Consider the following 26,727-nt stretch of genomic DNA (forward strand, 5'->3'; position numbering starts at 1 on the left):
CTGCAGAAAGAAAGAGAAGAGATCAGTTAGGGAGGAATATAGTGAAGTGCAGTTTACTCATAAAAATCCTCATGACGGTCATAAGAAGAGTTTAAAGGGTTGTCCTGTAATGCCAAAACCCATCTTACTCACATACCTGGTATCTGTCCTGTAAACTGCTTTCTACTGTTTGTGCGCGGGTGATGTCTCTTTCAAACTGTTCAATCCAAACTTTTAAGTCCCGAAGCACCAGCCTGTCTTCTCTCTACAAAAAAGAAATAAGCATATGTATATAAATGACACATAATGCAGAGAAATGTACGGCAGAAAAGAATTACAATATTGACAGGTCAACAACACCCATTGACTTAATACCATTACACTACTTATCAGGGGTGGATTAAGAGTAGCAAGGGCCCTGGGCAGTTTAGAAGGCGCAGGCTCCCGCCCACACACACCTGATGTATCACGTGACATGTCACTTGATCCCCTGTGATAGATCATTTGATAGTTCACGTGAAATTAATTTGGCACAATATTAATATATTAATTATATTAATTTTTTTTACATAAATTGTATGACTTAATATTGAGCACAATTAAGTATGCTGACATTCCCTATATACAGTATGAGACCCTACACACAATATGAGCTGCCACAATCCTCCCATACACAGCAGGAGGCAGCACGTAGCCATCTATACACAGCGGGAGGCCGCACGTAGCCATCTATACACTGAGGGAGGCCGCACGGTGCCATCTATACACAGCGGGAGGCCGCACGACGCCATCTATAAACAGCGGGAGGCCGCACGGTGCCATCTATACACAGCGGGAGGCCGCACGTAGCCATCTATACACAGCGGGAGGCCGCACGTAGCCATCTATACACTGAGGGAGGCCGCACGGTGCCATCTATACACAGCAGGAGGCCGCACGGTGCCATCTATACACAGCAGGGGGCCGCACGGAGCCATCTATACACAGCGAGAGGCCGCACGTAGCCATCTATACACAGCAGGAGGCCGCACGTGGCCATCTATACACAGCAGGAGGCCGCACGGTGCCATCTATACACAGCAGGAGGCCGCACGTAGCCATCTATACACAGCAGGAGGCCGCACGATGCCATCTATACACAGCAGGAGGCCGCACGTAGCCATCTATACACAGCAGGGGGCCGCACGGAGCCATCTATAAACAGCGGGAGGCCGCACGTAGCCATCTATACACAGCAGGAGGCCGCACGGTGCCATCTATGCACAGCAGGAGGCCGCAAGTAGCCATCTATACACAGCAGGAGGCCGCACGGTGCCATCTATACACAGCAGGAGACCGCACGTAGCCATTTATACACAGCGGGAGGCTGCACGTAGCCATCTATACACTGCGGGAGGCCACACGGCGCCATCTATACACCACAGGAGGCCGCACGGCACCATCTATACACAGCAGAGGGGCGCACGGCGCCATCTATATACAGCAGGATGCCGCACGGTACCATCTATACACAGCAGGGGGGCGCACAGTGCCATCTGTACACAGCAGGGGGCCGCATGGCGCCATCTATATACAGCAGGAGGCCGCACATAGCCATCTATACACAGCAGGGGGGCGCACGTAGCCATCTATACACAGCAGGGGCCGCACGTAGCCATCCATACACAGCGGGAGGCCGCACGGCACCATCTATATACAGCAGGGGGCCGCACGGTGCCATCTATACACTGCGGGAGGCCGCACGGTGCCATCTATACACAGCAGGAGGCCGCACGTAGCCATCTATACACAGCGGGAGGCCGCACGTAGCCATCTATACACAGCGGGAGGCCGCACGTAGCCATTTATACACTGCGGGAGGCTGCACGGCGCCATCTATACACCACAGGAGGCCGCACGGTACCATCTATACACAGCAGGGGGCCACACGGCGCTATCTAAAGACAACAGGATGTCGCACGGCACCATCTATACACAGCAGGGGGCCGCACAGTGCCATCTACACACAACAGGGGGCCGCATGGCGCCATCTACACACTGCAGGAGGCCACACGTAGCCATCTATACACAGCAGTGGGCTGCATGTAGCCATCTATTCACAGCGGGAGGCCACATGGCACCATCTATACACAGCAGGGGGCCGCACGGTGCCATCTATACACAACAGGGGGCCGCATGGCGCCATCTACACACTGCAGGAGGCCACACGTAGCCATCTATACACAGCAGGGGGCTGCATGTAGCCATCTATACACAGCGGGAGGCCACATGGCGCCATCTATACACAGCGGGAGGCCGCACGGTGCCCCCCAGATACAGCGGGAGGCTGCACGGCGCCCCCCACAGAGACAGCGGTAGGCCGCACGCAGTCACGCACACACAAACATATACAGTCATATACATATAGTACAGACCAAAAGTTTGGACACACCTTCTCATTTAAAGATTTTTCTGTATTTTCATGACTATGAAAATTGTACATTCACACTGAAGGCATCAAAATGATGAATTAACACATGTGGAATTATATACTTAACAAAAAAGTGTGAAACAACTGAAAATATGTCTTATATTCTAGGTTCTTCAAAGTAGCCACCTTTTGCTTTGATGACTGCTTTGCACACTCTTGGCATTCTCTTGATGAGCTTCAAGAGGTAGTCACCGGAAATGGTCTTCCAACAATCTTGAAGGAGTTCCCAGAGATGCTTATCACTTGTTGGCCCTTTTGCCTTCACTCTGCGGTCCAGCTCACCCCAAACCATCTCGATTGAATTCAGGTCTGGTGACTGTGGAGGCCAGGTCATCTGGCGTAGCACCTCATCTCTCTCCTTCTTGGTCAAATAGCCCTCACACAGCCTGGAGGTGTGTTTGGGGTCATTGTCCTGTTGAAAAATAAATGATGGTCCAACTAAATGCAAACCGGATGGAATAGCATGCCGCTGCAAGATGCTGTGGTAGCCATGCTGGTTCAGTATGCTTTCAATTTTGAATAAATCCCCAACAGTGTCACCAGCAAAGCACCCCCACACCATCACACCTCCTCCTCCATGCTTCATGGTGGGAACCAGGCATGTAGAGTTCATCCGTTCACCTTTTTTGCGTCGCACAAAGACACGGTGGTTGGAACCAAAGATCTCAAATTTGGACTCATCAGACCAAAGCACAGATTTCCACTGGTCTAAAGTCCATTCCTTGTGTTCTTTAGCCCAAACAAGTCTCTTCTGTTTGTTGCCTATCCTTAGCAGTGGTTTCCTAGCAGCTATTTTACCATGAAGGCCTGCTGCACAAAGTCTCCTCTTAACAGTTGTTGTAGAGATGTGTCTGCTGCTAGAACTCTGTGTGGCATTGACCTGGTCTCTAATTTGAGCTGCTGTTAACCTGCGATTTCTGAGGCAGGTGACTTGGATAAACTTATCCTCAGAAGCAGAGGTGACTCTTGGTCTTCCTTTCCTGGGGCGGTGCTCATGTGAGCCAGCTTCTCTGTAGCGCTTGATGGTTTTTGCAACTGCACTTGGGGACACTTTCAAAGTTTGCCCAATTTTTCAGACTGACTGACCTTCATTTCTTAAAGTAATGATGGCCACTCGTTTTTCTTTACTTAGCTGCTTTTTTCTTACAAATTCTAACAGTCTATTCAGTAGGACTATCAGCTGTGTATCCACCTGACTTCTGCACAACACAACTGATGGTCCAAACCCCACTTATAAGGGAAGAAATCCCACTTATTAAACCTGACAGGGCACACCTGTGAAGTGAAAACCATTTCCGGTGACTACCTCTTGAAGCTCATGAAGAGAATGCCAAGAGTGTACAAAGCAGTCTTCAAAGCAAAAGGTAGCTACTTTGAAGAACCTAGAATATAAAAATATTTTCAGTTGTTTCACACTTTTTTGTTAAGTATATAATTCCACATGTGTTAATTCATAGCTTTGATGCCTTCAGTGTCAATGTACAATTTTCATAGTCATGAAAATACAGAAAAATCTTTAAATGAGAAGGTGTGTCCAAACTTTTGGTCTGAACTGTACATACACGCATAAACACATTTGAAACACAAAAATAAATATAAACAGACATCACACAATGATATCTGCACACACACACGCACACACACACTCACATACACACTCACACTCTCACACACATACACACACTCACACACACTAATACACTCACCATCCCCCGGCTCCCGTCGTTCAGCTCCTCTACGGTGGTATGTAGCAGTGCAGGGCGTGCACTGCGTGACGTTACACTAGCAGACACGGCCGCGCACAGGGCCTTGTCTCCTAGCTGTGACGCGGCCGGGCCAGCACACAGGGAAGTTAACAGGTGGAGTGCTGGCCCGGCCAAAGAAGAAGCAGCGGCCGTGCGTCGCTGCTGGGGGAGCGGTCCAGGGGCCCCCAGCCTCTGACTGCCGGTATGTGCCGCGGCGCTGCACATATTATAATGAGCGCAATCTGGTCATGGACTTCCCGGAGCCCCGGGCGGTAGCCCAGATTGCCCTCATTATAATCCACCTATGCTACTTATACTCTATTACATCATATATTATTACCTGGGGGGATTAAATCATATAACTCATATCTAATGCTCTTTCCACATTTGAGTCATTTATTTCTCCTGTAGGGTCCTAAATGATAGAAATCCATCGTCTGCAGGGATCTTTTTGCAGGTGAAAATACTGGAAGCCTGAAGGCTCCTATGTCAGTGGTACAGTGAGGACTTCATGGACCTTTCAGAATAGTCACGGACCAGGTATGAACAGAAGACACAATGCTTGTGCGAAGAGAGCTTTAGGGTTTTTTATAGGCATTTTGTTTTTTAATTGTGCTACACTTCACATTATATTGGTATAGGAAATCCATTGCAAATTAAATCTTTGTTTTTACATAATTAGAAATGTATTCTGAAATTGCTAACACTACTCTACTCAACATTAAAACTGTAACATTGTAAAAAGGAAAAGTTGTGCAATTATGAAAATCACAGGATCAACACACATGGTCATTATATGCATATGATGAAAAAATAGAAAACAAGTTTTCAAAACATCTCAATATATTTAGTATCGCGTATGAGCGCTATGTGCAAAAATATATGGACTTATACACCTTGGCTGCTATCAATAATGTTATTAATGGTTGTCTGAGGAAGCTCCCATTGCAAATGCAGACCACTGACACCCCGGATGTGCTCGATGGGAGACAAGTCCTGAGATACTGCAGGCCATGGTAGCACATTTAGGCCACACAGGCTGCTCACAGTAGCACGAGCAACATGAGGCCTGACATTGTTGTGTGAAAAACAGCTCCTGGGACACTTTGGAGAAATGGCCATACCACTGGTTCCATCAAATCAATGGAATGCCAATCCACTAGGTAACTTGGAGTAAAGACTAGAGGGGTGCAGCTACCGTACATTATACCACTCCACACCATATTCTAGGGAGAAAGGCCAATGTGACGTTCCCTTATGAAGGCCTATTTATGGCATTGCCCACGTGGTCATGTCACAGTCAAAGAATGTTGAATAGTGATCCATTCTGTACAAGTGAAATTAAATGTTAAATACCAAGCGTAAGGCATCAAACAGTGTCTACACAATGCATCAGAAGAGGTTTGCACAACAGTGTGTTACGAGCCAGACATACAACTACAGGTGTTCTATTGACCTCAGGTCACAGTTCTCAAAGACTATCATAATGCAGAGCAAGATGACAATGAAGGATGTAATGGAGGTCTATCTCTTCGGTGATGACTGCCTTAGATGTAATGTTAGCCAGAGATTGGACTGGAAATCACTCGGACAATGCCATGAAAAAGTTTAACGAGGGAACGAGAAAGTGTCTCAGGAGCCATTTTTCAGCACGACAACACCAGACTGCATCTTGCTGGTGACACTGTGAGAAGCCTGTCTGGCCTAAACATGCTACAATGCGCTGCAGCGTCTACAGAATTTTCTCCCATCGCACCTATCTGGAACGTCATTGGAAGGCAATTGCAAATTGTGCTGCCAGCAGTGGAACTTGATGATTTGCATGGTCAAGTGCATTCAGCATGGCAAAACCTTCCTCACACAACTATTAGTAATCTCATTGATAGCAGCCAAAGTGTGTAAGTGCCTGTATTTCTGCGTGTGACGCTTACTCTCGATGTTGAATAAATCGAGATGTTTTTAACATTTGGTTTCCATTTTTTCATCATTTGCATCTCATTAACATGTCTATCCATCCTATCCATTTTCATAATTTTACAACTTTTCCTTCTTGGTGTTGCAATTTCAATGTTGAGGAGTGTATAAAGAATATTAACATTTTATTTAGAGGGACAAACTGTATATATTGTATATTTAGGGGGTACAGGAATATATAAAATAACAAATAAGACACTTCTAGAAATACCACAAGTTTCTGAATTACTGCTATGTCCTATACTGCATTCCCCATCATATAGTATTGTAGGCCAAAGAGTAATAATCACTACATGGAACAGTCCATACAACTGAGAAATTACCTATATAACTGTGCCAGCCACAGAGCATTGATCATGAAACTGATCCACAGTATTGTTAGCTCTGCAGCAGGTCCCATACAACTGCACCAAATGGAATTCACTCTGTTATTGTCCATAAAAAGATATTTTACATTTGTTGAATAGAGAGTGAGACACATATAGAAAACCCAGAGGGAGGCAGAGCAAATCAGGTTCAACAAGTAAGAAACATGAAAGGTATAACAGTTACCCTCCTTAACAACACACAAAGACCATAATGGTCACATAGAGGTAATCAGTAAACAATGAGATAATTAGAGGAGAGGTACAGAGCAAACTAATCAGGATAGTTTTATAAGAATTCATTACATAATCAAATTACAGCATGACGTATTGATACAAAGTAGCTAAAAAATGGATTCTATCGTCATAAGGTGCTATACTATCTAGCCATACAGAGACAGCACCCATAAGGCTTTAATCAGGGTTGTGTTAGACTCCAAAGATGGAGTACAGATTAGAAAGTCGCACTTAGTAGGAATCTTAACCTTGGGTGCATTATTCTGATATCCAGTGAAAAATGTGAAGTTCAATATACTATAATATAATAGGCAATATATTTGTATATAAAATTTTAAAAAAATATAAAACAAAGCATAAACCAGGAATTTACCAATGAGATAAGTGAAAGTCCGATGATCAATTGCTGAAGGGGCAGTGGCGCTCATGTGCCAGCAGACCCTTCACTGTTTTCAGGCTGGTTCGTACCAGCACATATCGTACTCTCCGTATCAGTTTTGCATGATATTGCAGCACTATTTTCAGGCTGGTTCATACAAGCACATGTTGTACTCTCAGTATCAGTTTTGCATGGTGTTGCAGCACTATTTTCAGACTGGTTCATAGTAGCACATGTCATACCCTCAGTATCAGTTTTGCAGCACTATTTTCAGGCTGGTTTGTACTAGCACATGTTGTACTCTCAGGATCAGTTTTGATTGGTATTGCAGCACTATTTTTAGGCTGGTTCATACTAGCACATGCCGTACTCTCAGTATCAGTTTTGCATGGTATTGCAGCACTATTTTCAGGCTGGTTCATACTAGCACATGTTGCACTCTCAGGATCAGTTTTGATTGGTATTGCAGCACTATTTTCAGGCTGGTTCGTACTTGCACATGTCGTACTCTCAGTATTAGTTTTGCAGCACTATTTTGAGGGTGGTTCATAGTAGCACATGTCGTACTCTCAGTATCAGTTTTGCATGGTATTGCAGCACTATTTTTAGGCTGGTTCATACTAGCACACGTCGTACTCTCAAGATCAGTTTTGATTGGTATTGCAGCACTATTTTCAGGCTGGTTCATACTAGAACATGTCGCACTCTCAGGATCAGTTTTGATTGGTATTGCAGCACTGTTTTCAGGCTGGTTCATACAAGCACATGTCGTACTCTCAGTATCAGTTTTGCATGGTATTGCAGCACTATTTTCAGGCTGGTTCATACTAGCACATGTTGCACTCTCAGGATCAGTTTTGATTGGTATTGCAGCACTATTTTCAGGCTGGATCATACTAGCACATGTTGCACTCTCAGGATCAGTTTTGATTGGAATTGCAGCACTATTTTCAGGCTGGTTCATACTAGCACATGTCGTACTCTCAGTATCAGTTTTGCATGGTACTGTAGTATTATCTCTGTCACACTTTCAGGATTTGATAAGGATTTTCGTGCAGACTTCACATCTAATGAATGAGAAAACCGTTAGTTTACCCCTCATTTTACTTTCAGATTCCTCCTGGAAAACCACCAGATTAGCTCTATGTTGATAAGCAATACTCTAAGCTACTGCAATGCCCTGCACATGGGGTAAGCGACATAGTGAATCAGAAGAACTATATTTCATTTCTAATTGGAGGTATTTGCTAATATTATTATTATTATACCTAGTACATATTGGGATGGAAACATGGAGATGGGAATACCCCTTTAAATCAAGATCAAGATTAACAGTATTGTTACTGATCACACTGCCAACCAGAGAAGAAGTTGTTTGATTTGATTGCAGCATAAAGCACATGTTATGTCATGCAAGGCTGGCTAATCAAAAGAAGAGCCTCGGTAGCAGTCAGGTGGGAGGTGGTTCTCGGGGTGCTTACCCAGGGACCACAGATGACTGATGTGGCTAATGGACCGTGTCCTGAGAATTGATCCGCACCAACTCTAACTGATATGTATGTGACAAATAATATTTTCACAAGTTAGCGTAATCTAAGAAATCAGAGTCCAGAAGCTATGAGCTATACACAAGTAAGATGGATCTAGGCACATTTTCCTCTCACATGGTGGCCAAAGTTGCCAAGCAACAAATCCTGTTAATATAAGGGAAAGACAGAATCTGTTTAAAACACCCACAGACTAATTAAAAATACTAATCTACCATAGAGTTAGAATTAATACGTTCTACCGTGCTTATAAAATGTATATTAGTCCTTGCCAAAAATAAAGTTTCAATGCCAATACATCTTCCCACATTTAATGGCAAAACTGAAATTCAGAAGCAATTAGTTTTCATTAATTGTTATAACAATGGAGCTGTAAATGGAATAGATGTAGAGTTTCCATGAAGGATGGGCTTTGTATTCACATGAAGCTGATCCCGTCATTGCCATCTGTTGAAGATACTGACTGGCAAGGATCGTCCGGGTCTACCACCAGGTGACCATATGGTTATGTGTTCAATTGTTTTAGGAGGAATCTAAGTGTTATGGGTTTAGTTTATGTTGAACAATGTTTATTACCCATGTAGCATAATATATCAAAATCTAACATTATATTATACAATCTAACATTAAATATTATATATTATATACACTGAGTAAAATAAGTATTGAACATGTAACCAATTTTCTAAGTAAATATGCTTCTACAGCTGCTATTGACATGAAATTCTCACCAGATGTCGGTAACAACCCATCCAATCCACACAGGCAAAGAAATCAAACCATAGATGTCCATACTTAAGATATTCGTAATAATGAGAAATTACACACAGAAAAAATATTGAACACATTAAGAAAAAGAGGTGCAAAAAGCAGTGGAAAGTCATGAAACCAGCTGAAATCTATCAGTAATTAGAAAGTAATCCTGTCGCTAAGTGAAAAATAATATCAACTAGTTTAACTGATGGCCTCTAAAATGTGTCTCATTAACAAGGTGCCACACAAGAATCAACTCATGATGGGTAAAACCAGTGAGCTGTATCAAGAATTTAGTAACCTTATTGTTGCAAAACATGCTGATGGCATTGGTTACAGAAGAATTTCTTGACTACTGCAGATTGCCGTGAGCACTGTTGGGACCATAATTCAGAAGTGGAAAGATAATCATTTCTCCATAAACCGACCACGCCTAGGTGCTCCCAGGCAAGATTTCAGACACAGGAGTGAAAATAATAATCAGAATAGTTGTCCAAGAGCCAAGGACCACCTGTGGAGAGCTACAGAAAGTCCTGGAATCAGCAGGTACAATTGTTTCAAAGAAAACAATAAGTAATGCACTCAACCTCCATGGCCTGTATGCACGCTCACTATACAGGACTCCATAGATGAACAAAAAGCATGTTCAAGTGCGTTTAAAGTTTGCTCAACAACATTTAAACAAGCCTGTGAAATACTGGGAGAATACAGTCTGATGATGAGACCCAAATTTAACTCTTTGGATGCCATAATACACACCTTGTTTGGCAGCCAAAAGGCACTGCATATCACCCCAAAAACACCATACCAACAGTGAAGTTTGGAGGTGGGCACATCATGATGTGGGGCTGTTTTTCAGCACACGGCACTAGAAAACTTCATATAATTGAAGGAAGGATGAATGGACAAATGTACCGAGATATGCTTGATAAAAATCTGCTGCCATCTACCAAGATGATGAAGATGAAACAGGGGTGGACATTTCAGCAAGAAGATGATCCCAAACACACAGCCAAGGAAATTATCAATTGGTTTCAGAGAAAGAAAATAAAGCTGCTAGAATGGCCCAGCCAATCACCTGACCTAAATCTAATAGAAAATTTATGGAAGGAACTAAAGCTCAGAGTTCATAGAAGGAGCCCACAGGACCTTCAGGATTTGAAGAGTGTTTATGTGAATGAAAGGGCCAAAATCACACCTGAGCAATGCATGTGACCAGTTTCTCCATACAGGAGGCATCTTGACGCTATCGTCAATAACAAATGTTTTTATTGGAAGCATTAACTAAATTTCAGTAGGCGTGTTCAATACTTTTTCCCTGTGTCATTTCTCATTATTACACATAAATTTATTGACATCTATGGTTTAATTTCTTTGCCTGTGTGGATTGAATGGGTTCTTACCAACATTTGGTGAGAATTTCATGTCAATAACACCTTAAGGCTGTATGCCCACGATGCGTTTTTTAAGCGTTTCAGCAGCGGAAAAAACACTGCAGAAATGCTTAAAAACGCATGATAGAAGGCCTGCCATGTTCCCCAATGATAATCCGCATGTGCTGTGCACATGCTGCGGAAATTTCCGCTACGGATTATCATTGCGGAAAAAAACGCAGCACTACCAATTATTTTGCGGAAGCGCTGCGTTTTCGCCGCCATTGACTTGCATTGGAACGCATGGACTCCGCATCACTGTATATGTAGATGCGCATTCCATGCGTTCCAATGTGCGGATGGTACTCGGGTGTGGAGGAGAGGAGAATCTCCTCCGGACCCAGTTACCATAGAAACTGTAAAAAAAAGAATAAAATAAAAAATAAATGTTATACTTACCTTCTGATGGCCCTCGTTGCGCTCGTCCTCCCATGCCGGCAGCTCGCGGTGGACTGAAGGACCTGCACTGACGTCATAGTCATGTGACAGGTCACGCGATGCTGACGTCGGCAGGTCCTTCAGTGTACCTCGATCTGCCGGCAGCCAGGATGGAGCGAAGCAAGACACCGGGGGCCATCGGAAGGTAAGTATAGATTTATTTTTTATTTTTTTACCATTCTTTCGGTCACATGGTTGCATGGATTTATATAGTGTGATCAAGTTGATAAGCACTTTCCAAGTGATGCTAAAATCGCTTGGAAAGCGCTTGTCAATCCGCATGCGGAAATGCATGTGAAGAACGCTTCACATCTGCTTGTCCCTGGCAGGAAAAACGCATGTACAATCCGCATGTACAATCCGCATGCGTTTTTTCTGCCAGGGGAGATGCAGAAACGCTCAGGAAAAATCCAGAGCATTTCTGCATCGTGGGCACATAGCCTTAGAAATATATTTACTAAGAAAATTGGTGACATGTTCAATACTTATCTCCCCCGCTGTATATATTTTACTCCCTGTCCTTTAGTGTCATCCAGTTCTTTACACTCATGAGTAAAATGTGGACCCACTGAACAGCTATAGATTTGGTGTTGGGCTAAACTAGATAGTTGAATCTGAGGTTTTCACCCTTTAATCTTTGTAGAAAGATTTGATCTTCACTGTGGAGAATCCCCAGGTTGCAGCGACCAGAGTTGTTTTTTTTTCGTCAGGAACTGGTGAACTATAGAGGAATCTAATAAGATGCTTTCGAATTGACACGAATGTGGCAGTGTTTTCCCAAATTCCTAGGTACAGTCCCAGAAGTGGAATGGTCTTGAACTGGTCTGGTTGCTTCCAAGAGGGACAGGGCATTACCAGGTGGTATTGGTGGTGGGACTTAAAGAGAATCTGTCAGCAAGTTTTTACTGTGTAATTTGAGGACAGCATGAGGTACAAGCTAAAAAACAGAATTCAACGATGTGTCACATGTCAGACTGTGTACTGTTATTTACTTACAGTGAAGGTTTTATAACTAGGATATTATCATTACTGTGACTAGCTGGAACATGCTTGCAAGTCTGACTCCGCCCCCTCCAGTGATATACAGCTCACTGTCTATAGACAATGTAAACACAGGGCCCCGGTGTGGGCTGGGTTAGCTTTCTCAGCTCAGCTGCATTCTACATCTAAAAACTATGATTGTGTCACAACTGCTGCACCCTGTAAACTAAATGATACATCATTGGATTCAGGGTCTCTTTCTCTACTTAATGCTGCTCTCAGATTAGGTAGCAAAAATCTGCTGACAGATTAATGTTGGAAAGTATGAAATACATTAACCCAAAACAAAGGACAAGAACTGCAGACAAACAGGTTGGAGTCAGTACAGACACAGCACTTTCACAATGGTAGATAGGCAGAAGGTCAGTGCATGCAAAGCTCTTTGAGAGGTACTGGTCAGTTTTTTTTGTTGTTTTTTTTTCTGTAGTATACTATTGGAGATGGCGACTGCCTCCATATTTGGCTGAGTTCTTCCCATCAGCCTAAGACTGTTTTTAATTACTGCTGGATTCTATCTGCCCTTTAAATTTGTAGGCTTTTAGCCCAGGAGAGGCATGTTTGTGAAATATTAGGTTTCGGGTCCCATCAAGGATAGGTATGCCTTGTCAAGGCTGGTGGGATCTTGTGAATCGAACAATCTGTGCATCAAGTATCTTCATATTAAAAGTATACTCTACATGGCGGTAATGCAGTCCAATTTTCATATATTCAATGTCTGCATACATCTTACAGAGTGCTGCTGTAATTTTTTATTTTTATATTATGCAGTCATAGCAGCTTACACCTGTCCACATTTTCTTTATTCTGTTCTGATGTGCTAGTCAGTTTTTTGGCAGCATACCTCAGGAGGTTGTAACGGCCTCTTCTGTATATTTGGCTAAGAACTCCTTCCTTATATACATAAGCACAGTGCTCAGCATAAATGAGTACACCTCTTTTGAAAAGTAAGATTGTAATCAATATCTCACTGAACACAAGAAACATCTCCAAAATGTTGACAAAACTGAGTTTCATAGTACATTTTTTAACCCATAACTTGAAGTAAAGTTAATAATATAACTTTCATTACAAAATCTTCAGTTTCACTCTAACACTCTAATTAGTTGATGCAAAAATGAATACACCCAACCTAAAAAATGATTACATCTAGAATTTTTGTATGACCTCCATGATTTTTAAAGACATCTTGTATGGCTTTTAGGCATGGAATGAACAAGTTGGCACCATATTGCAACATCTACCGTATTTTGTGGACTATAAGACGCACCAGACCATAAGACGCATCCCAAATTTTGGGGAGGAAAACAGGAAAAAAACATTTTCAAATAAAATGGTTGTGCATTTTATAGTTCGATTTTATGGTAGCTTAACAGGGGGGGGGGGTGGCTGCGGTGGAGCGAGGTCACAGGAGGCAGGGTTGCTGCAGCAGGAGGCCGGCGCCATTGGAAGGAGTGGGGCAATGCTGCGGGCCCCTGCTGGGAGGAGATCTCAATTTACTCCCGAGATCTCGATGTGTGCATGCACCATCTCCGGCGCCCATTTTCCCAACACTCATATTTTCACGACGCTCACAGTAGGGAAATCAGTGGTGTAAGGAAGCTAATGGTCGTGTAATCGATGGGAAGTATGCATCGCAAAGATGGCTGGTTTCTGTGATGTAGCCCGGTGTATTTTCTCTAGTGCACACCTGCACTAAGAGGTCTAATTATTGCACCTGGGAGCCGGGGTACGGGTTGATAGGAGAGATGGGAGGGTCCAGCAACCCACATACCTAACCTCTGAGTGTGGTTAACAGCCTATATAATGGAGGCTGTTGCTTGTCACATGGTCTGTGTGTGGAGGGAGAAGGCCTCCAGTGTATGTTTTGCCTCCAGACCAAGCCAGGACACTGGACGCTACATCAGTCTGTGTCACCACAGCGCTGGCCATTCAGAGGCTTTACTATAAGGACTGTTATCTTTGCTTTTGCCTGCACTAAAGGTTGTTTTGCTTGCATTTTCCTTTTGAACGGTTTATGAAGCCAATAAACCACTATGGATATTTAAAGGAACATGCCTCCTGTTTGCCTCAAACCGCACCTGAGTGAGTACCATCCCTACAATTGGTGGAGAATGCGGCCAATGTTCTAAGCAGAGATGTGTGACTGCTACAGGAGGGACTGCATGTCCTGGGTCAAGTCTGTCGCAAGCCAGCATGCATCGCCAGACAAAATGGAGGACTTGCTGAAACACTTGGTCCAGTCGCAGCAGCAGCAGGAGACCAACAGGCTGTTGTTACAGCAGATCCAGCAGCACCAGCAGGAACAACGGCAGCAGATGCAGCTTCTGGCAACCGCCATCCAGGGCAGGACGAGCACCCCAACCCTGAGTCCGGCTGATGACTCCCATGTCCGGAAGGCGGTAAGACGGGCTTTGCAGAAAATGACCCCAGGGGATGATGTTAAGGCCTTCCTGACTGTGTTTGAAAGGGTCGCTGAGAGGGAAAAACTTCCGCCAGAGCAGTGGGCAGAGGTACTGGCGCCATACTTGATGGGAGAGCCCCAGAAGGCATACTATGATTTAGCTTTGCAGGACGCCAAAGAGTACGGCAAGCTAAAAACTGAGATTCTTGCACGTTTAGGGATGACAATGACTATCAGGGCACAGCAGGTTCATCGCTGGGTGTATCACCGGGACAAACCGCCACGCTCCCAAATGTTTGAGCTGTTACACCCGGTCCAGAGTCCTCTACACCTGTGCAGATGGTAGAGCGGGTGGTGATGGACCGTTTTGTGCACTCCCTACCGAAGCCCACACAGACTTGAGTTGCCCAGGGTGATCCCCGACATGCAGATGAACTAATTGGACTGGTCAAGAGATACCAAGGGGTTGAGGGTTCCTTGGGGAGGCAGCCCACTCCATATTGGGGGGCCCAGCAAAGGGCGGAGGCCCAAAAGGGCGTCCAAGGTCCAAAGGGGCGGTGGAGGTGGTGCCCAAGGTCCCTACGGGTGATGTGATCTGCTGGAGGTGCCACGGCCCAGGCCATATAGACGCCCATTTTCCCCTGACCCCCGAGCAGATGTACTGCAGCATAGGACACCGTTGTTCTTATTATGCGTATCCGGCCGGCAGTGTGAACTGTTTACCCAGTGAGGGACCACAAGCATATCCTGTGAAAGTGAACAGGTGGCAGATAACAGCACTGCTAGACTCGGGGAGTCTGGTGACCCCCGTGAGGGCCACTCTTCCCCTCCAACTGATCCCGGGGAAAAAAGTTGGCGTATGGTACATTTATGGCGATGCTAAGGACTATCCGATGGCTAGAGTGGACATTGAAGCAGCTCATGGTACCGAGTCCCACGAGGTGGGCATCGTTCAGGACTTGTTGCACCCTATCATTATAGGCCAGAACTTTTGTTTATTTTTGGATCTGTGGGGGAAGGATTCAGGGTTCACTGGCGTGGTTGAGAAGTCAGGTAACTCTGAAGAGGTATCACCACAAGCAGAATCATACGTGTTTCCCTTTTGTGTTTTTGTGGGGGATGAGGAGGTAGTGTCCCCTGAGCTTGACATTCCAGAGTTAGGGGTGACCAGCGAAAATTTTGGGTCTGCACAACATAGGGACCTAACTCTGGAGGAAGCCTTTAATAATGTCACTGTCATAAATGGGGTTGCACAGGAGCCAGGGGCTGATAAAAGGTTTCCCCATTTTTTGATGAGTGGGGAGTTGTTGTACTGTGGCGCCCCAAGGGTTCGGTTGCCACAGGGGTATTGCACCTCAACCAGAGGTGTGATATTCCACTCCCAGGTAAGGATGGAGTGTGAACCAGGGCTCAGTTAGCTGCATACACACACTCACCTCATTTCCGGGGGACAGCTCGACGGTGCTCCCATTTAGGCACAACTGACCATCTCCCTGGCTGGAGTGGGGAGGGGGGAGAGAACCCAGTGATGTAGGAGCAGTAGGGGACAGTTTCTGGAGCACAGGAAGGAGCTCATTGTGTGCAGGTCACCTGAGCTCAGACACAGAGAGGTATATAAAAGGTGGGAGCCATCTTAAGTCAGGGAGAAAGGGAAGAAGCAGAGCAGAGTAAAGGAGTAGAGAGCTGACAGGGAGCCGAGGCTCAGCCTGAGCTCAGCTCCACGAGGCAGGCCTAGAGAGAAGGCCGGGGCCAGAGAAGAGAAGAGGAGAAGGAGAAGGAAGGAAAGAGGAGAGACAGAGGAGTAGAAAGGCTCCAGAAACAAGAAGGCAGAAGGGACCCTAAGAGAGCAGAACGGACAGCAACCGTTGCAAGCCCGCGTTATATCGGGTGAAGGGTCAGGCCGTGGAAGGGTACCGGATTCCCAAGTTGGTGGAGGTAAATCATCACTCAGCCAAGAACCGGAGGTCGTGATCATTTATTGGTGCGACCCCTTGCTACACCCGCTAGGAAGGCACCACGTAGGGTCAGGGAAACTGGCGCCAAGTTTTACCAGAGAAGGCCCGAGGCAGTCAGACAGAAGCGTGGTCACTGGTGGGGCACGAGAGGCCAGAGAAAGGATAGAAGGGGGTCCTGTGCCACACTCCTGAGTTGCCTGGGGGTTGACCGAGCCCCTGACCTGGTGGACGCAGCACGGCTTGGGCAGTTATTGCTGACAGAGGTGACTTGGATATCAACTGTGAGTAAAAGGCCTGAACTGCACCATTGGACTCTGTGTGATTTATGCTGCGCCTGCACCATCACCCCCAGCATCCACCTACATTGCCCTGAGGCTACACTCTTCCCGTGGGGAGTTATTCTATCCCTGTGCTGCACACCAACACCAGCCTCAGCGGTCTGCCTTGCAGCGGCGGTCACCCCTGACCGCAATCCACGGGTGGCGTAGTCGGACATTCAAAACACTGATAAATAGACTGTCACAGTTTGGTCTGACCACCCTGAGCCACGGGATTGGGTTGCCATTACTACCCCCTTCAGCACCGTACACCAGAAGGCCCGGTTCCGGGTACCCCACGGCCCAGGGGGCGAGTCAGTACCATGTCATGAAAGTGAGGGAGGAGCGTGTGGAGCAGTTAATAGTGCCAGGAACCTATAGACGGAAGGTGTTGAACATGGCCCATTCACATGTCTTGGGGGGACACCTGGGAGTGGAAAAAAAGCAGGAACGGATCGTGCAACGGTTCTATTGGACCGGGAGTCACCGGGAAATACTGAAGTATTGCAGGTCTTGCCCTATATGTCAGTTAACCAACCCCACCTCTCACTTTCGAAGTCCCCTCGTGCCATTGCCCATTATTGAAGTGCCGTTTGAGAAAATTGCTGTGGACCTGGTCGGTCCCCTGGTTAAATCTGCTCGTGGGCATCAATATATATTGGTCATCCTCGACTATGTCACATGCTATCCTGAAGCGATTCCACTAAGAAACTCCTCTGCAAAGAGTATAGCCCGCGAGTTGGTCCACGTTTTTTCTCGAACAAGCTTACCAAAGGATACTGACTGACCAGGGAACTCCCTTTATGAGTAAGGTGATGAGAGAGCTATGCAAAGTCCTGCAAATCTCCCAACTGAGGACTGTAGTATACCATCCCCAGACAGATGTCTTTGTGGAAAGGTTTAACAAGACTCTGAAGAGTATGCTCAGGAAGGCCATAAAAAGGACAGTAGAGACTGGGACTGTCTGCTTCCATATTTATTGTTCTCTGTTAGGCATTTGCTGGATTTGAAATGGTTTTAGAGCCATCAGGGGTTTCTGTGGTCTCCCATTCTGGCCCAGCCAGGGCTGATGCTGCTCAGCATTTTCATCAGTCCCAACACTTAGCTGGTGCACGAGATGGACAAGTTGTTTCCCAGGTCTTTATCCCTAGCAACATGAAGCGTAGGTTGCGGAGGGAAACAGGGCTGCTACAGCCTAAGTCCAGGATTCTCTGCACTGAGCATGCCCGTGACATGGCGGACCGTGATTGGTCGTTTGGGAGTCAGCTGATCCGGTGACCTGGCACCGCCTGATTGGTCACGGGTGACGTCACCAATGGTGCGACGGTGGGCAGGGCTTAATCTTTAAAAAGCCCGCCCACAAACATGGCGGCGCGCTCTGATCATTGAGCAGTGATGGTGTTGTGTGGACGCTTGGTCGTTTGAGCTCCACGGGTGCTTTAGTGGAAATAGGCAGGTAGCTTCGCCTGACAGTCTGGCTCTGACTAAGGGGTCGCCATACACCCCGAGCAGACTGCAGACGCCGTATTCCCACTACCGCCTGTAAGCCACGTGGAGAGATTCTCCTCAGTCCGGTAGCACGCCGGCTGAGAGCACTTATACTCCGGCGTGAGTCCCACACGCATCCTAGCGCCAACTGTGTAGTCCCTGTGCTGCAACAGGACTACAGATACTTTATTTATCACACATCTCCCGTGCAGTTAACGGAGATAGTGCAAATTCCTATTTCCGCTCCGGTGTGCTGTAACATGGAGGGGATAGTTATTTAAGTTGGTTGTTTTACCTTTTCACCCGGAAGGTGTTCGGCCGCAGTCCACCAGGCTGCATCGCGGACCCCGGGGTCGGTTGCATTCCATTATAATAAAGTTGTTTGCAACCGTCCCCTTAACAGTTCTCCATCCGAGAGGTTCCCCAGGCCTCTTTGCGGTTCTCGCCATTCGAACTCCTGTATGGCCGACATCCACGGGGTCTTCTAGATGTCGCAAAGGAAACCTGGGAAGCCGAGGTCATGCCCCACAGGAGCGTCATTGAGCACGTCATTCTAATGCAGGAGAGGATTGCGAAGGTGATGCCCATCGTAAAAGAACATGTCCTCCAGGCACAAGAAGCTCAGGCCAGGGTCTACAACCGGTCAGCCAGGGTGAGGCAATTCAATCCGGGAGATCAAGTCCTTGTGCTAATAGCTACAGTGGAGAGTAAGTTCTTGGCCAAATGGCAAGGACCATATGACGTGGTGGAAAAAGTTGGTGAAGTGAACTACAAGGTTCATCAACCAGGACGACGTAAGCCGTATCAGGTATACCACGTCAACCTCATCAAGCCCTGGCAAGACAGAGAGGCGGTGGAGACTCCATGCTCCATGCTTGCTGGGAAAACCAGAAGGTGACATTGGAGGAGTCGCAATAGCGAAGCCAGTGAAAAAAAAAGTTTTGAAAAATATTAAATGGGGCATGTTTAAGGAAATACTACTAGAATCCTGTAGAAAATGTATACCCTCTGGTAATAAAATGTCTAGGAATAAAAAGAAACCATTATGGATAAATAAGACAGTACAAAGTTTAATAAGACAAAAACAAAGGGCACTAAAAATCTTGAAGGCCGAGTATACGGAAATAGCATTTCAGGAGTATAAAGACATAAATAAGAAATGTAAAAAAGAAATCAAGCTAGCAAAATTATCTACAGAGCAACAAATCACCAGTGACATTAAATTAAATCCCAGAAATTTTTATACATACATCAATGCCAAACAGAATAAATCAGATGGTATAGGCCAGGGGTCCTCAAACTTTTTAAACAGGGGGCCAGTTCACTGTCCCTCAGACCATTGGAGGGCCGGAATATAATTTAAAAAAAAAAACTATGAACAAATTCCTATGCACACTGCACATATCTTATTTTGAAGTAAAAAAACAATACAGGAAAAAATACAATATTTAAAATGAAGAACAAGTAAAGTTAAATCAACCGGTATTTCAATAGGCAGCATAGGTCCCCAATAGGCAGGTAAATGTCCCCAATAGGCAGGTAAATGTCCCCAATAGGCAGCATAGGTCCTCAATAGGCAGGTAAATGTCCCCAATAGGCAGGTAAATGTCCCCAATAGGCAGCATAGGTCCTCAATGGGCAGGTAAATGTCCCCAATAGGCAGCATAGGTCCCCAATAGGCAGGTAAATGCCCCCAATAGGTAGGTAAATGTCCCCAATAGGCAGCATAGGTCCTCAATGGGCAGGTAAATGTCCCCAATAGGCAGCATAGGTCCCCAATAGGCAGGTAAATGCCCCCAATAGGCAGGTAAATGTCCCCAATAGGCAGGTAAATGTCCCCAATAGGCAGCATAGGTCCTCAATGGGGAGGTAAATGTCTCCAATAGGCAGCATAGGTCCTCAATGGGGAGGTAAATGTCCCCAATAGGCAGCATAGGTCCCCAATAGGCAGGTAAATGCCCCCAATAGGAAGGTAAATGTCCCCAATAGGCAGGTAAATGTCCTCAATAGGCAGCATAGGTCCTCAATTGGGAGGTAAATGTCCCCAATAGACAGCATAGGTCCTCAATGGGGAGGTAAATGTCCCCAATAGGCAGCATAGGTCCTCAATGGGCAGGTAAATGTCCCCAATAGGCAGCATAGGTCCTCAATAGGCAGGCTGTTTTCCCCTTATAATGCCCTATGCAGGCTGTTCCCCCTTATAATGCCCCATGCAGGATGTCACCCCCCATATAATGCCCCAAGCAGGATGTCACCCCCCCATATAATGCCCCATGCAGGATATCACTCCCCTGTCTTTATAATGCCCCATTCAGGATGTCACCCCGCCATATAATGCCCCATGCTGGATGTCACCCCCTCATATAATGCCCCATACAGGATATCACTCCCCTGTCTTTATAATGCCCCATTCAGGATGTCACCCTCCCCATATAATGCCTCATGCTGGATGTCACCCCCCATATAATGCCCCATGCAGCATGTCACCCCCCCATATAATGCCCCATTCAGGATGTCACCCCCCCATATAATGTCCCATGCAGGAAGTCATTCCCCTGTCATTATAATGCCCCATGCAGGATATCACTCCCCTATCATTATAATGCCCCATTCAGGATGTCACCCCCCCATATAATGCCCCATGCAGGATATCACCCCCTCTCTTTATAATGCCCCATGCAGCATGTCACTCCCCCATATAATGCCCCATGCAGGATGTCACCCCCCCATATTATGCCCCATGCAGGATGTCACCTCTAATATTATGCCCCATGCCTCCATACATTAAAAAAGAAAAAAAATACTCACCTCACTTCTCACCTGCTGCCGCTGCTCGGGTCCGGACTCCAGCGTCGCCGGCGTCTTCCCGCTCTGCGCTGCCTGTGACGGCTCAGGGGAGGGCGCGGTGGAAAGATGTCACCGCACCCTCTGACCTGAGACGTCACAGGGAGCTCACAGCAGGAAGACAGCGGATCTGCAGAGGCACGGGGAGAGGTAAGTATCCGGCTGCCGGGGCCCTGAGCAAGCGGGAGGGAGCGGCGCTGACACCGCTCTCCTCCGCCCATAGCCCGGCGGGCCGGATAAAAATCCTCCTCGGGCCGCATGTGGCCCGTGGGCCGTAGTTTGAGGTCCCCTGGTATAGGCCCTTCAAAAGACGATAATAATAAGATAATTATAGACGACAAAGAAAAGGCTGAGATATTAAACAGACACCTTTCATCCGTGTTTACTAACGGTCTGTTCCAGGAATCTTTCAACAGGGTAAAAATCAAAGTTCACCACCTAATATAACTAGTTTAACACAAAAAGAAGTATGCCTGCGTCTGAGCAAATTAAACATTGTCAAATCCCCTGGCCCAGATGGTATTCATCTACAGATACTGAGGGAATTGAGCTCAGTAATTGACAAACAGCTGTATCTCGTATTCTTAGACTCTCTTATAACAGGTGTAGTGCCACAGGATTGGAGGATAGCCAAGAAAGGTAAGAAGGTTGATCCAGGTAACTACCATCCAGTAAGTCTGACATCAGTAGTGTATAAAGTTTTGAGGGCATCATAAGAGATGACCTGCAGAGTTATATCGCAGAGTATAATATAATAAATGATAATCAGCATGGATTCATGAAAAATAGGTCGTGTCTAACCAACATGTTGGGATTCTATGACGAGGTAAGTGCAAATCTGGATGTTAGTAATGCGGCTGATTTATCTGGACTTTGTAAAGGCATTTAACACTTATACTGAAGCTACAGAAACAAGTACTTGGGGGAACTATATGCAGATGGGCAAGGAATTGGCTAAATGATAGGAAACAAAGGGTCGTCATAAATGGTACATTCTCTAAATGGGATATAGTCATCAGTGGGGTGCCGCAGGTATCTGTGCTAGGACAGATTCTTTTTAACCTCTTTATTAATGACCTTGGGGATGGGATTGAGAGTAAAGTGTCAATTTTTGCTGACGATCCCAAACTATGTAGGATATTAAAATCTGATCTTGACATTACGATATTGCAGAACGATCTGAATAAGATGACTGAATGGGCAAACACTTGGCAGATGAAGTTTAAAGTAGATAAATGTAGAGTAATGCACCTAGGACGGAGTAATCCTATTGCTACATATACATTAAATGGGAGTATACTCGGGACTACACAACAGAAGCACTTGGGTATTCTGGTTACAAGTAAGCTGAGCAGCAGCACTCAATGTCAAGCAGCAGCTGCAAAAGCAAACAAGATTTTAGGGTGTATAAAAAGAGAAATAAAATCCCGCGATCCCAATGTACTGTTACCCCTTTATAAATCACTGGTGAGGCCACATCTGGAATATGGGGTCCAGTTTTGGGCTCCACATTTTAAAAAGGATATTTAGAAGTTAGAGTCAGTTCAAAGGCGGGCAACTAGATTATTACACGGGATAGAAGGCCTCTCTTATGATGAGAGGTTGAAAAAGTTTAACTTGTTTAGCTTAGAAAAACGACGCCTCAGAGAGGATCTCATTTACATGTATAAATATATATGTGGTCAGTACAAAGGTCTAGCACATGACTTATTCCTTCCAAAGACTATACTAAGAACCAGGGGGCACTCATTACGGGTGGAAGAAAGGTGATTTCGGCACCTAAACAGGAAAGGGTTCTTTACAGTCAGAGCAGTCAGGCTGTGGAATTCCCTACCACAAGAGGTAGTAATGGCAAACACTATAACAGCTTTCAAAAAAAGGGCTGGACGATTTCCTCAATACACATAACATTGTGGGTTACAGTTAAATTAGACAAAATGTTACACATCTAGTAGTATATTTGATCTAGGCTTCTAGAACTGATCGCCTTTTCTTGGGGTCAAGAAGGAATTTTTCCTTGTGATGCAAATTGGCTCAATGTGTCCTGGGGTTTTTGCCTTCTTCTGGATCAACAGATTTAGGTACAGGGATTTTAGTAATACCATAAGAGTAATACAAAAAAATCAAACTAATTAAAAAATTATAAACTGGTTCATTTGTAATTGTAATAGTGCAGTAATGACAAAAATGAAAATACATTTGTAAGGCCTAGTTCGAGTAAGTTAGTGTAGGGAGTACAATTGGGGGAGAAAGGTTGAACTTCATAGACTTAGGTCTTTATTCAACCTACGTTACTATGTTACTATGTGTTAAAAAATATATATATATCACATTTCAAATCACCCCCCTTTCGCCCTATTCAAAATTAAACAATTAAAAAAAAATCAAAAATACACACATTTGGTATCGTCTCATTCAGAATCATCCAATCTATTGATATATAAAAAGAATTAATTGATCGGTAAACAGCGTAACGAAAAAAAATCAAACGTCAGGATTACGTTTTATTTGGTCACCGTAACATTGCAATAAAATGCAATAACGGGCAATCAAAACATTATCTAGACCAAAATGGTATCAATAGAAACATCAGCTCTGCGCGCAAAAATAAACCCTCACCCAGCCCCAGATCATGAAAAATGGAGATGCTACAGGTCTCGGAAAATGACGCCATTTTTTTTTTTTTTTTGCAAACTTTGGAATTTTTTTTACCACTTAAATAAAAAAGAACCTATATATGTTTGGTATCTGCGAACTCGCAATGACCTGAAGAATCATAATGGCAGGTCAGTTTCAGCATTTAGTGAACATGATAAAAAAAAAAAAACAATATTGTGGAATTGCACTTTTTTTCCACTTTCACCGCGCTTGGAATTTTTTTCCTGTTTTCTAGTACACGATATGGTAAAACCAATGGTGTCGCTCAAAAGTACAACTCGCTCTTCAAAAAACAAGCCCTCACTTTGCCAGATTGACAGGAAAATTCAAATTGTTATGGCTCTGCGAAGAAGAGGAGCAGAAAACGAGAAAGCAAAAATGGAAAAACCCAAGGTGGTGAAGGGGTTAAAAAAATATTAAAAAATGTTTGGTTTGTGTCCCTATTTTCTAAAACCTGCAATTTTTTTATTTTTCCGTTGATGCAACTAGATGAGTGCTTGATTTTTGTGCACTGATGTTTTCATATCATTTTACAATTCGATGTCTTATTCCAGATCAATCCACATTTTTCTTAATATGGAAAACATCTATTAAGATCTATGGGCCAAACACAGATCTCCCTGAAAGTCTGCTTCCAGAGCTCATTTAAATGAAAGGGTGTGTTACCAGCATGAGACATCTAATGACTGACTGCTCTGCAGTGAGATCAGGAGAGCAGACTGAGTGAGATTATAGCTAGCAAAGTACAGCAGAGCTGAGTAATGTCTCATTACAAACACATTTGCAGCTATAGTAGTATTTTTATAGTGCTTCAGCTTCCATCTCACAGGCAGCCAGTGTGCGGGTAAGGGCAGAGCTGACAGAACTAGGAGAGGACAACTGCTGATGTGTTTTCTGTACTCCCCTCCCCCCACACTGGAAGCAGAAGAAGTGTTAGCTCTAGTCAAGCACAATTAAGCAACACAGCTGATAGCACTGTAAAGTACAGCTATAGATGTGTTTGTAATGAAACAAAGCTCAGTTCTGCTGTATTATGTTCGGTAAAATCACACACAGCTGTGCAGTGAGATCAGAAGAGCAAACTGTCAGTCATTAACCTGTCTTACACAGGTTACATGTCCTTTCAATTAACATAAGATTCTCAAGGAGATCTATCTATCTCCTGCCCATAGATCTTAACAGCTCACTAACAAATTAAGAAAGACATGGAATTTTCTGTAATGAGATATCGGATCACAGATATCAAGGTATTAATTTATTCAACTTTCTATGACCTCCATCCCTATATTGACTTCTAAAGAGGGTTGATCCTACTAATTGATTCAATATAAAGCTGAATAACAGGAGCTGTATGATATGCGGCTTATTATATACTTCATAAAAAAGCAGCAAATTATATGTTTTTGTTTATCTGCTACAAGTAAGAATACATGTTAGAATAAGCAGTATCTGCTGTTCAACATAGCTCAATGTTGAGTGATGATAACAACAATAATCAGAATTAATTTCAACTGAATAGTTTGGCCCTCCACAACAGTCAGAGATTCTCATGTGGCCCCTTGGGAAAATTAAAGGAAATATGTCAGCAGGATTTACTGGGCTGCTTGCTGAAATTTTAATAAAATCACTGTTTTGTTAGCAGGAGGTTTTCACTTAAAGGAGTTGTCCAGTCCAAACCAATAAGTCTGCAGTCAATCCGTGTGACTGCAGACTTCAGGATTCGCCGGTTTCAGACCCGAGAACGGAAGGCATGTATGAGTTATACATACCCCGGACCAGTGGGCGTGGCCGACTAGAGAACACGGCCTTGCTCCATGCAAGTGTATGGAAAGCGAGGCCGCACCTACTGGCCAGGAGTATGTATAACTCATACATACCTCAGTTCAGGAGTCTGAAACCGGAGAATCTTTGCAGTGCACAGTGCTTGTGCTGGGGGGATTCATATGTCTGCACTCACACAGAGTAACACACAGTGACTACATACTTATCGGTTTGGACTGTACAACCCCTTTAAGGACTAGTATACCTGCTGCCAGGTAGTCAAACATATTCATAAGCTCTGTATAACCCCTTCCCTATCACTGTTTGGCAGCTTTCTATGTACACTGTACATGGGCAGAGACCGGTCAATAAGTGGTGTGGACAGGGTTATATGGAGTTTTGCATTCAGAGAACTGATATATCTGAAGCAGATAAAATAGTGATTTTATCAAAGTGACAGCAAGTAGCCCAGTAAGTGATAAATCACTGGAATCAGAGTCTCTGCCTCTATATTATGCTGCTCTCAGATGGGGTAGCAAAAACCTGGTGACAAATTCCCTTTATTGGCCCTACAAGATACCCATTTAAATGGCAATTTAGAGGCAGTTTTGACCTATAACATGTAAAACATAAACATTTATAAAAACTAAATACACTGAATTTATTCTGTTCGTATGAAACTTAATGTTAGTATAAACATGTTTTTACAAATTAGTGTATGCACCACTTTTCTGTACAATAACTCAGTCTGACTCAATCTCCACTGTGTGTTGAGGATGACACTTTACATGTGGAGGAGTAGGTCACATCCAGAACCGTACAGTCAGACTTCACAGCAACAGGATTCAAAGAGACTGAATTTATTTCATTTGAAAGATTTTATAAATTTCAATAGAGAACTTTGAGGTCACATAAAGAATAATTTACAGGGTATTTAATGGT

General features: G+C 44.6%; 1 protein-coding gene across 16 annotated transcripts in view; it reads right to left on the minus strand.

Moving 5' to 3' along the window:
• SYNE1 (spectrin repeat containing nuclear envelope protein 1) overlaps positions 1-26,727 on the minus strand; it is a 613,834-nt gene that overhangs the window by 374,414 nt on the left and 212,693 nt on the right. For all 16 annotated transcript variants that reach the window (XM_073672712.1, XM_073672713.1, XM_073672718.1 and 13 more), the window contains one exon: positions 137-244. In XM_073672712.1, coding sequence (XP_073528813.1) covers positions 137-244 — 108 coding nt within the window. The remainder of the gene's footprint in view (positions 1-136; positions 245-26,727) is intronic.

This window comes from Phyllobates terribilis, unplaced genomic scaffold (genome assembly GCF_046119375.1).
Source record: "Phyllobates terribilis strain yellow unplaced genomic scaffold, ASM4611937v1 Scaffold_3__8_contigs__length_932513732, whole genome shotgun sequence".
NCBI classification, from domain to species: Eukaryota; Metazoa; Chordata; class Amphibia; order Anura; family Dendrobatidae; genus Phyllobates; species Phyllobates terribilis.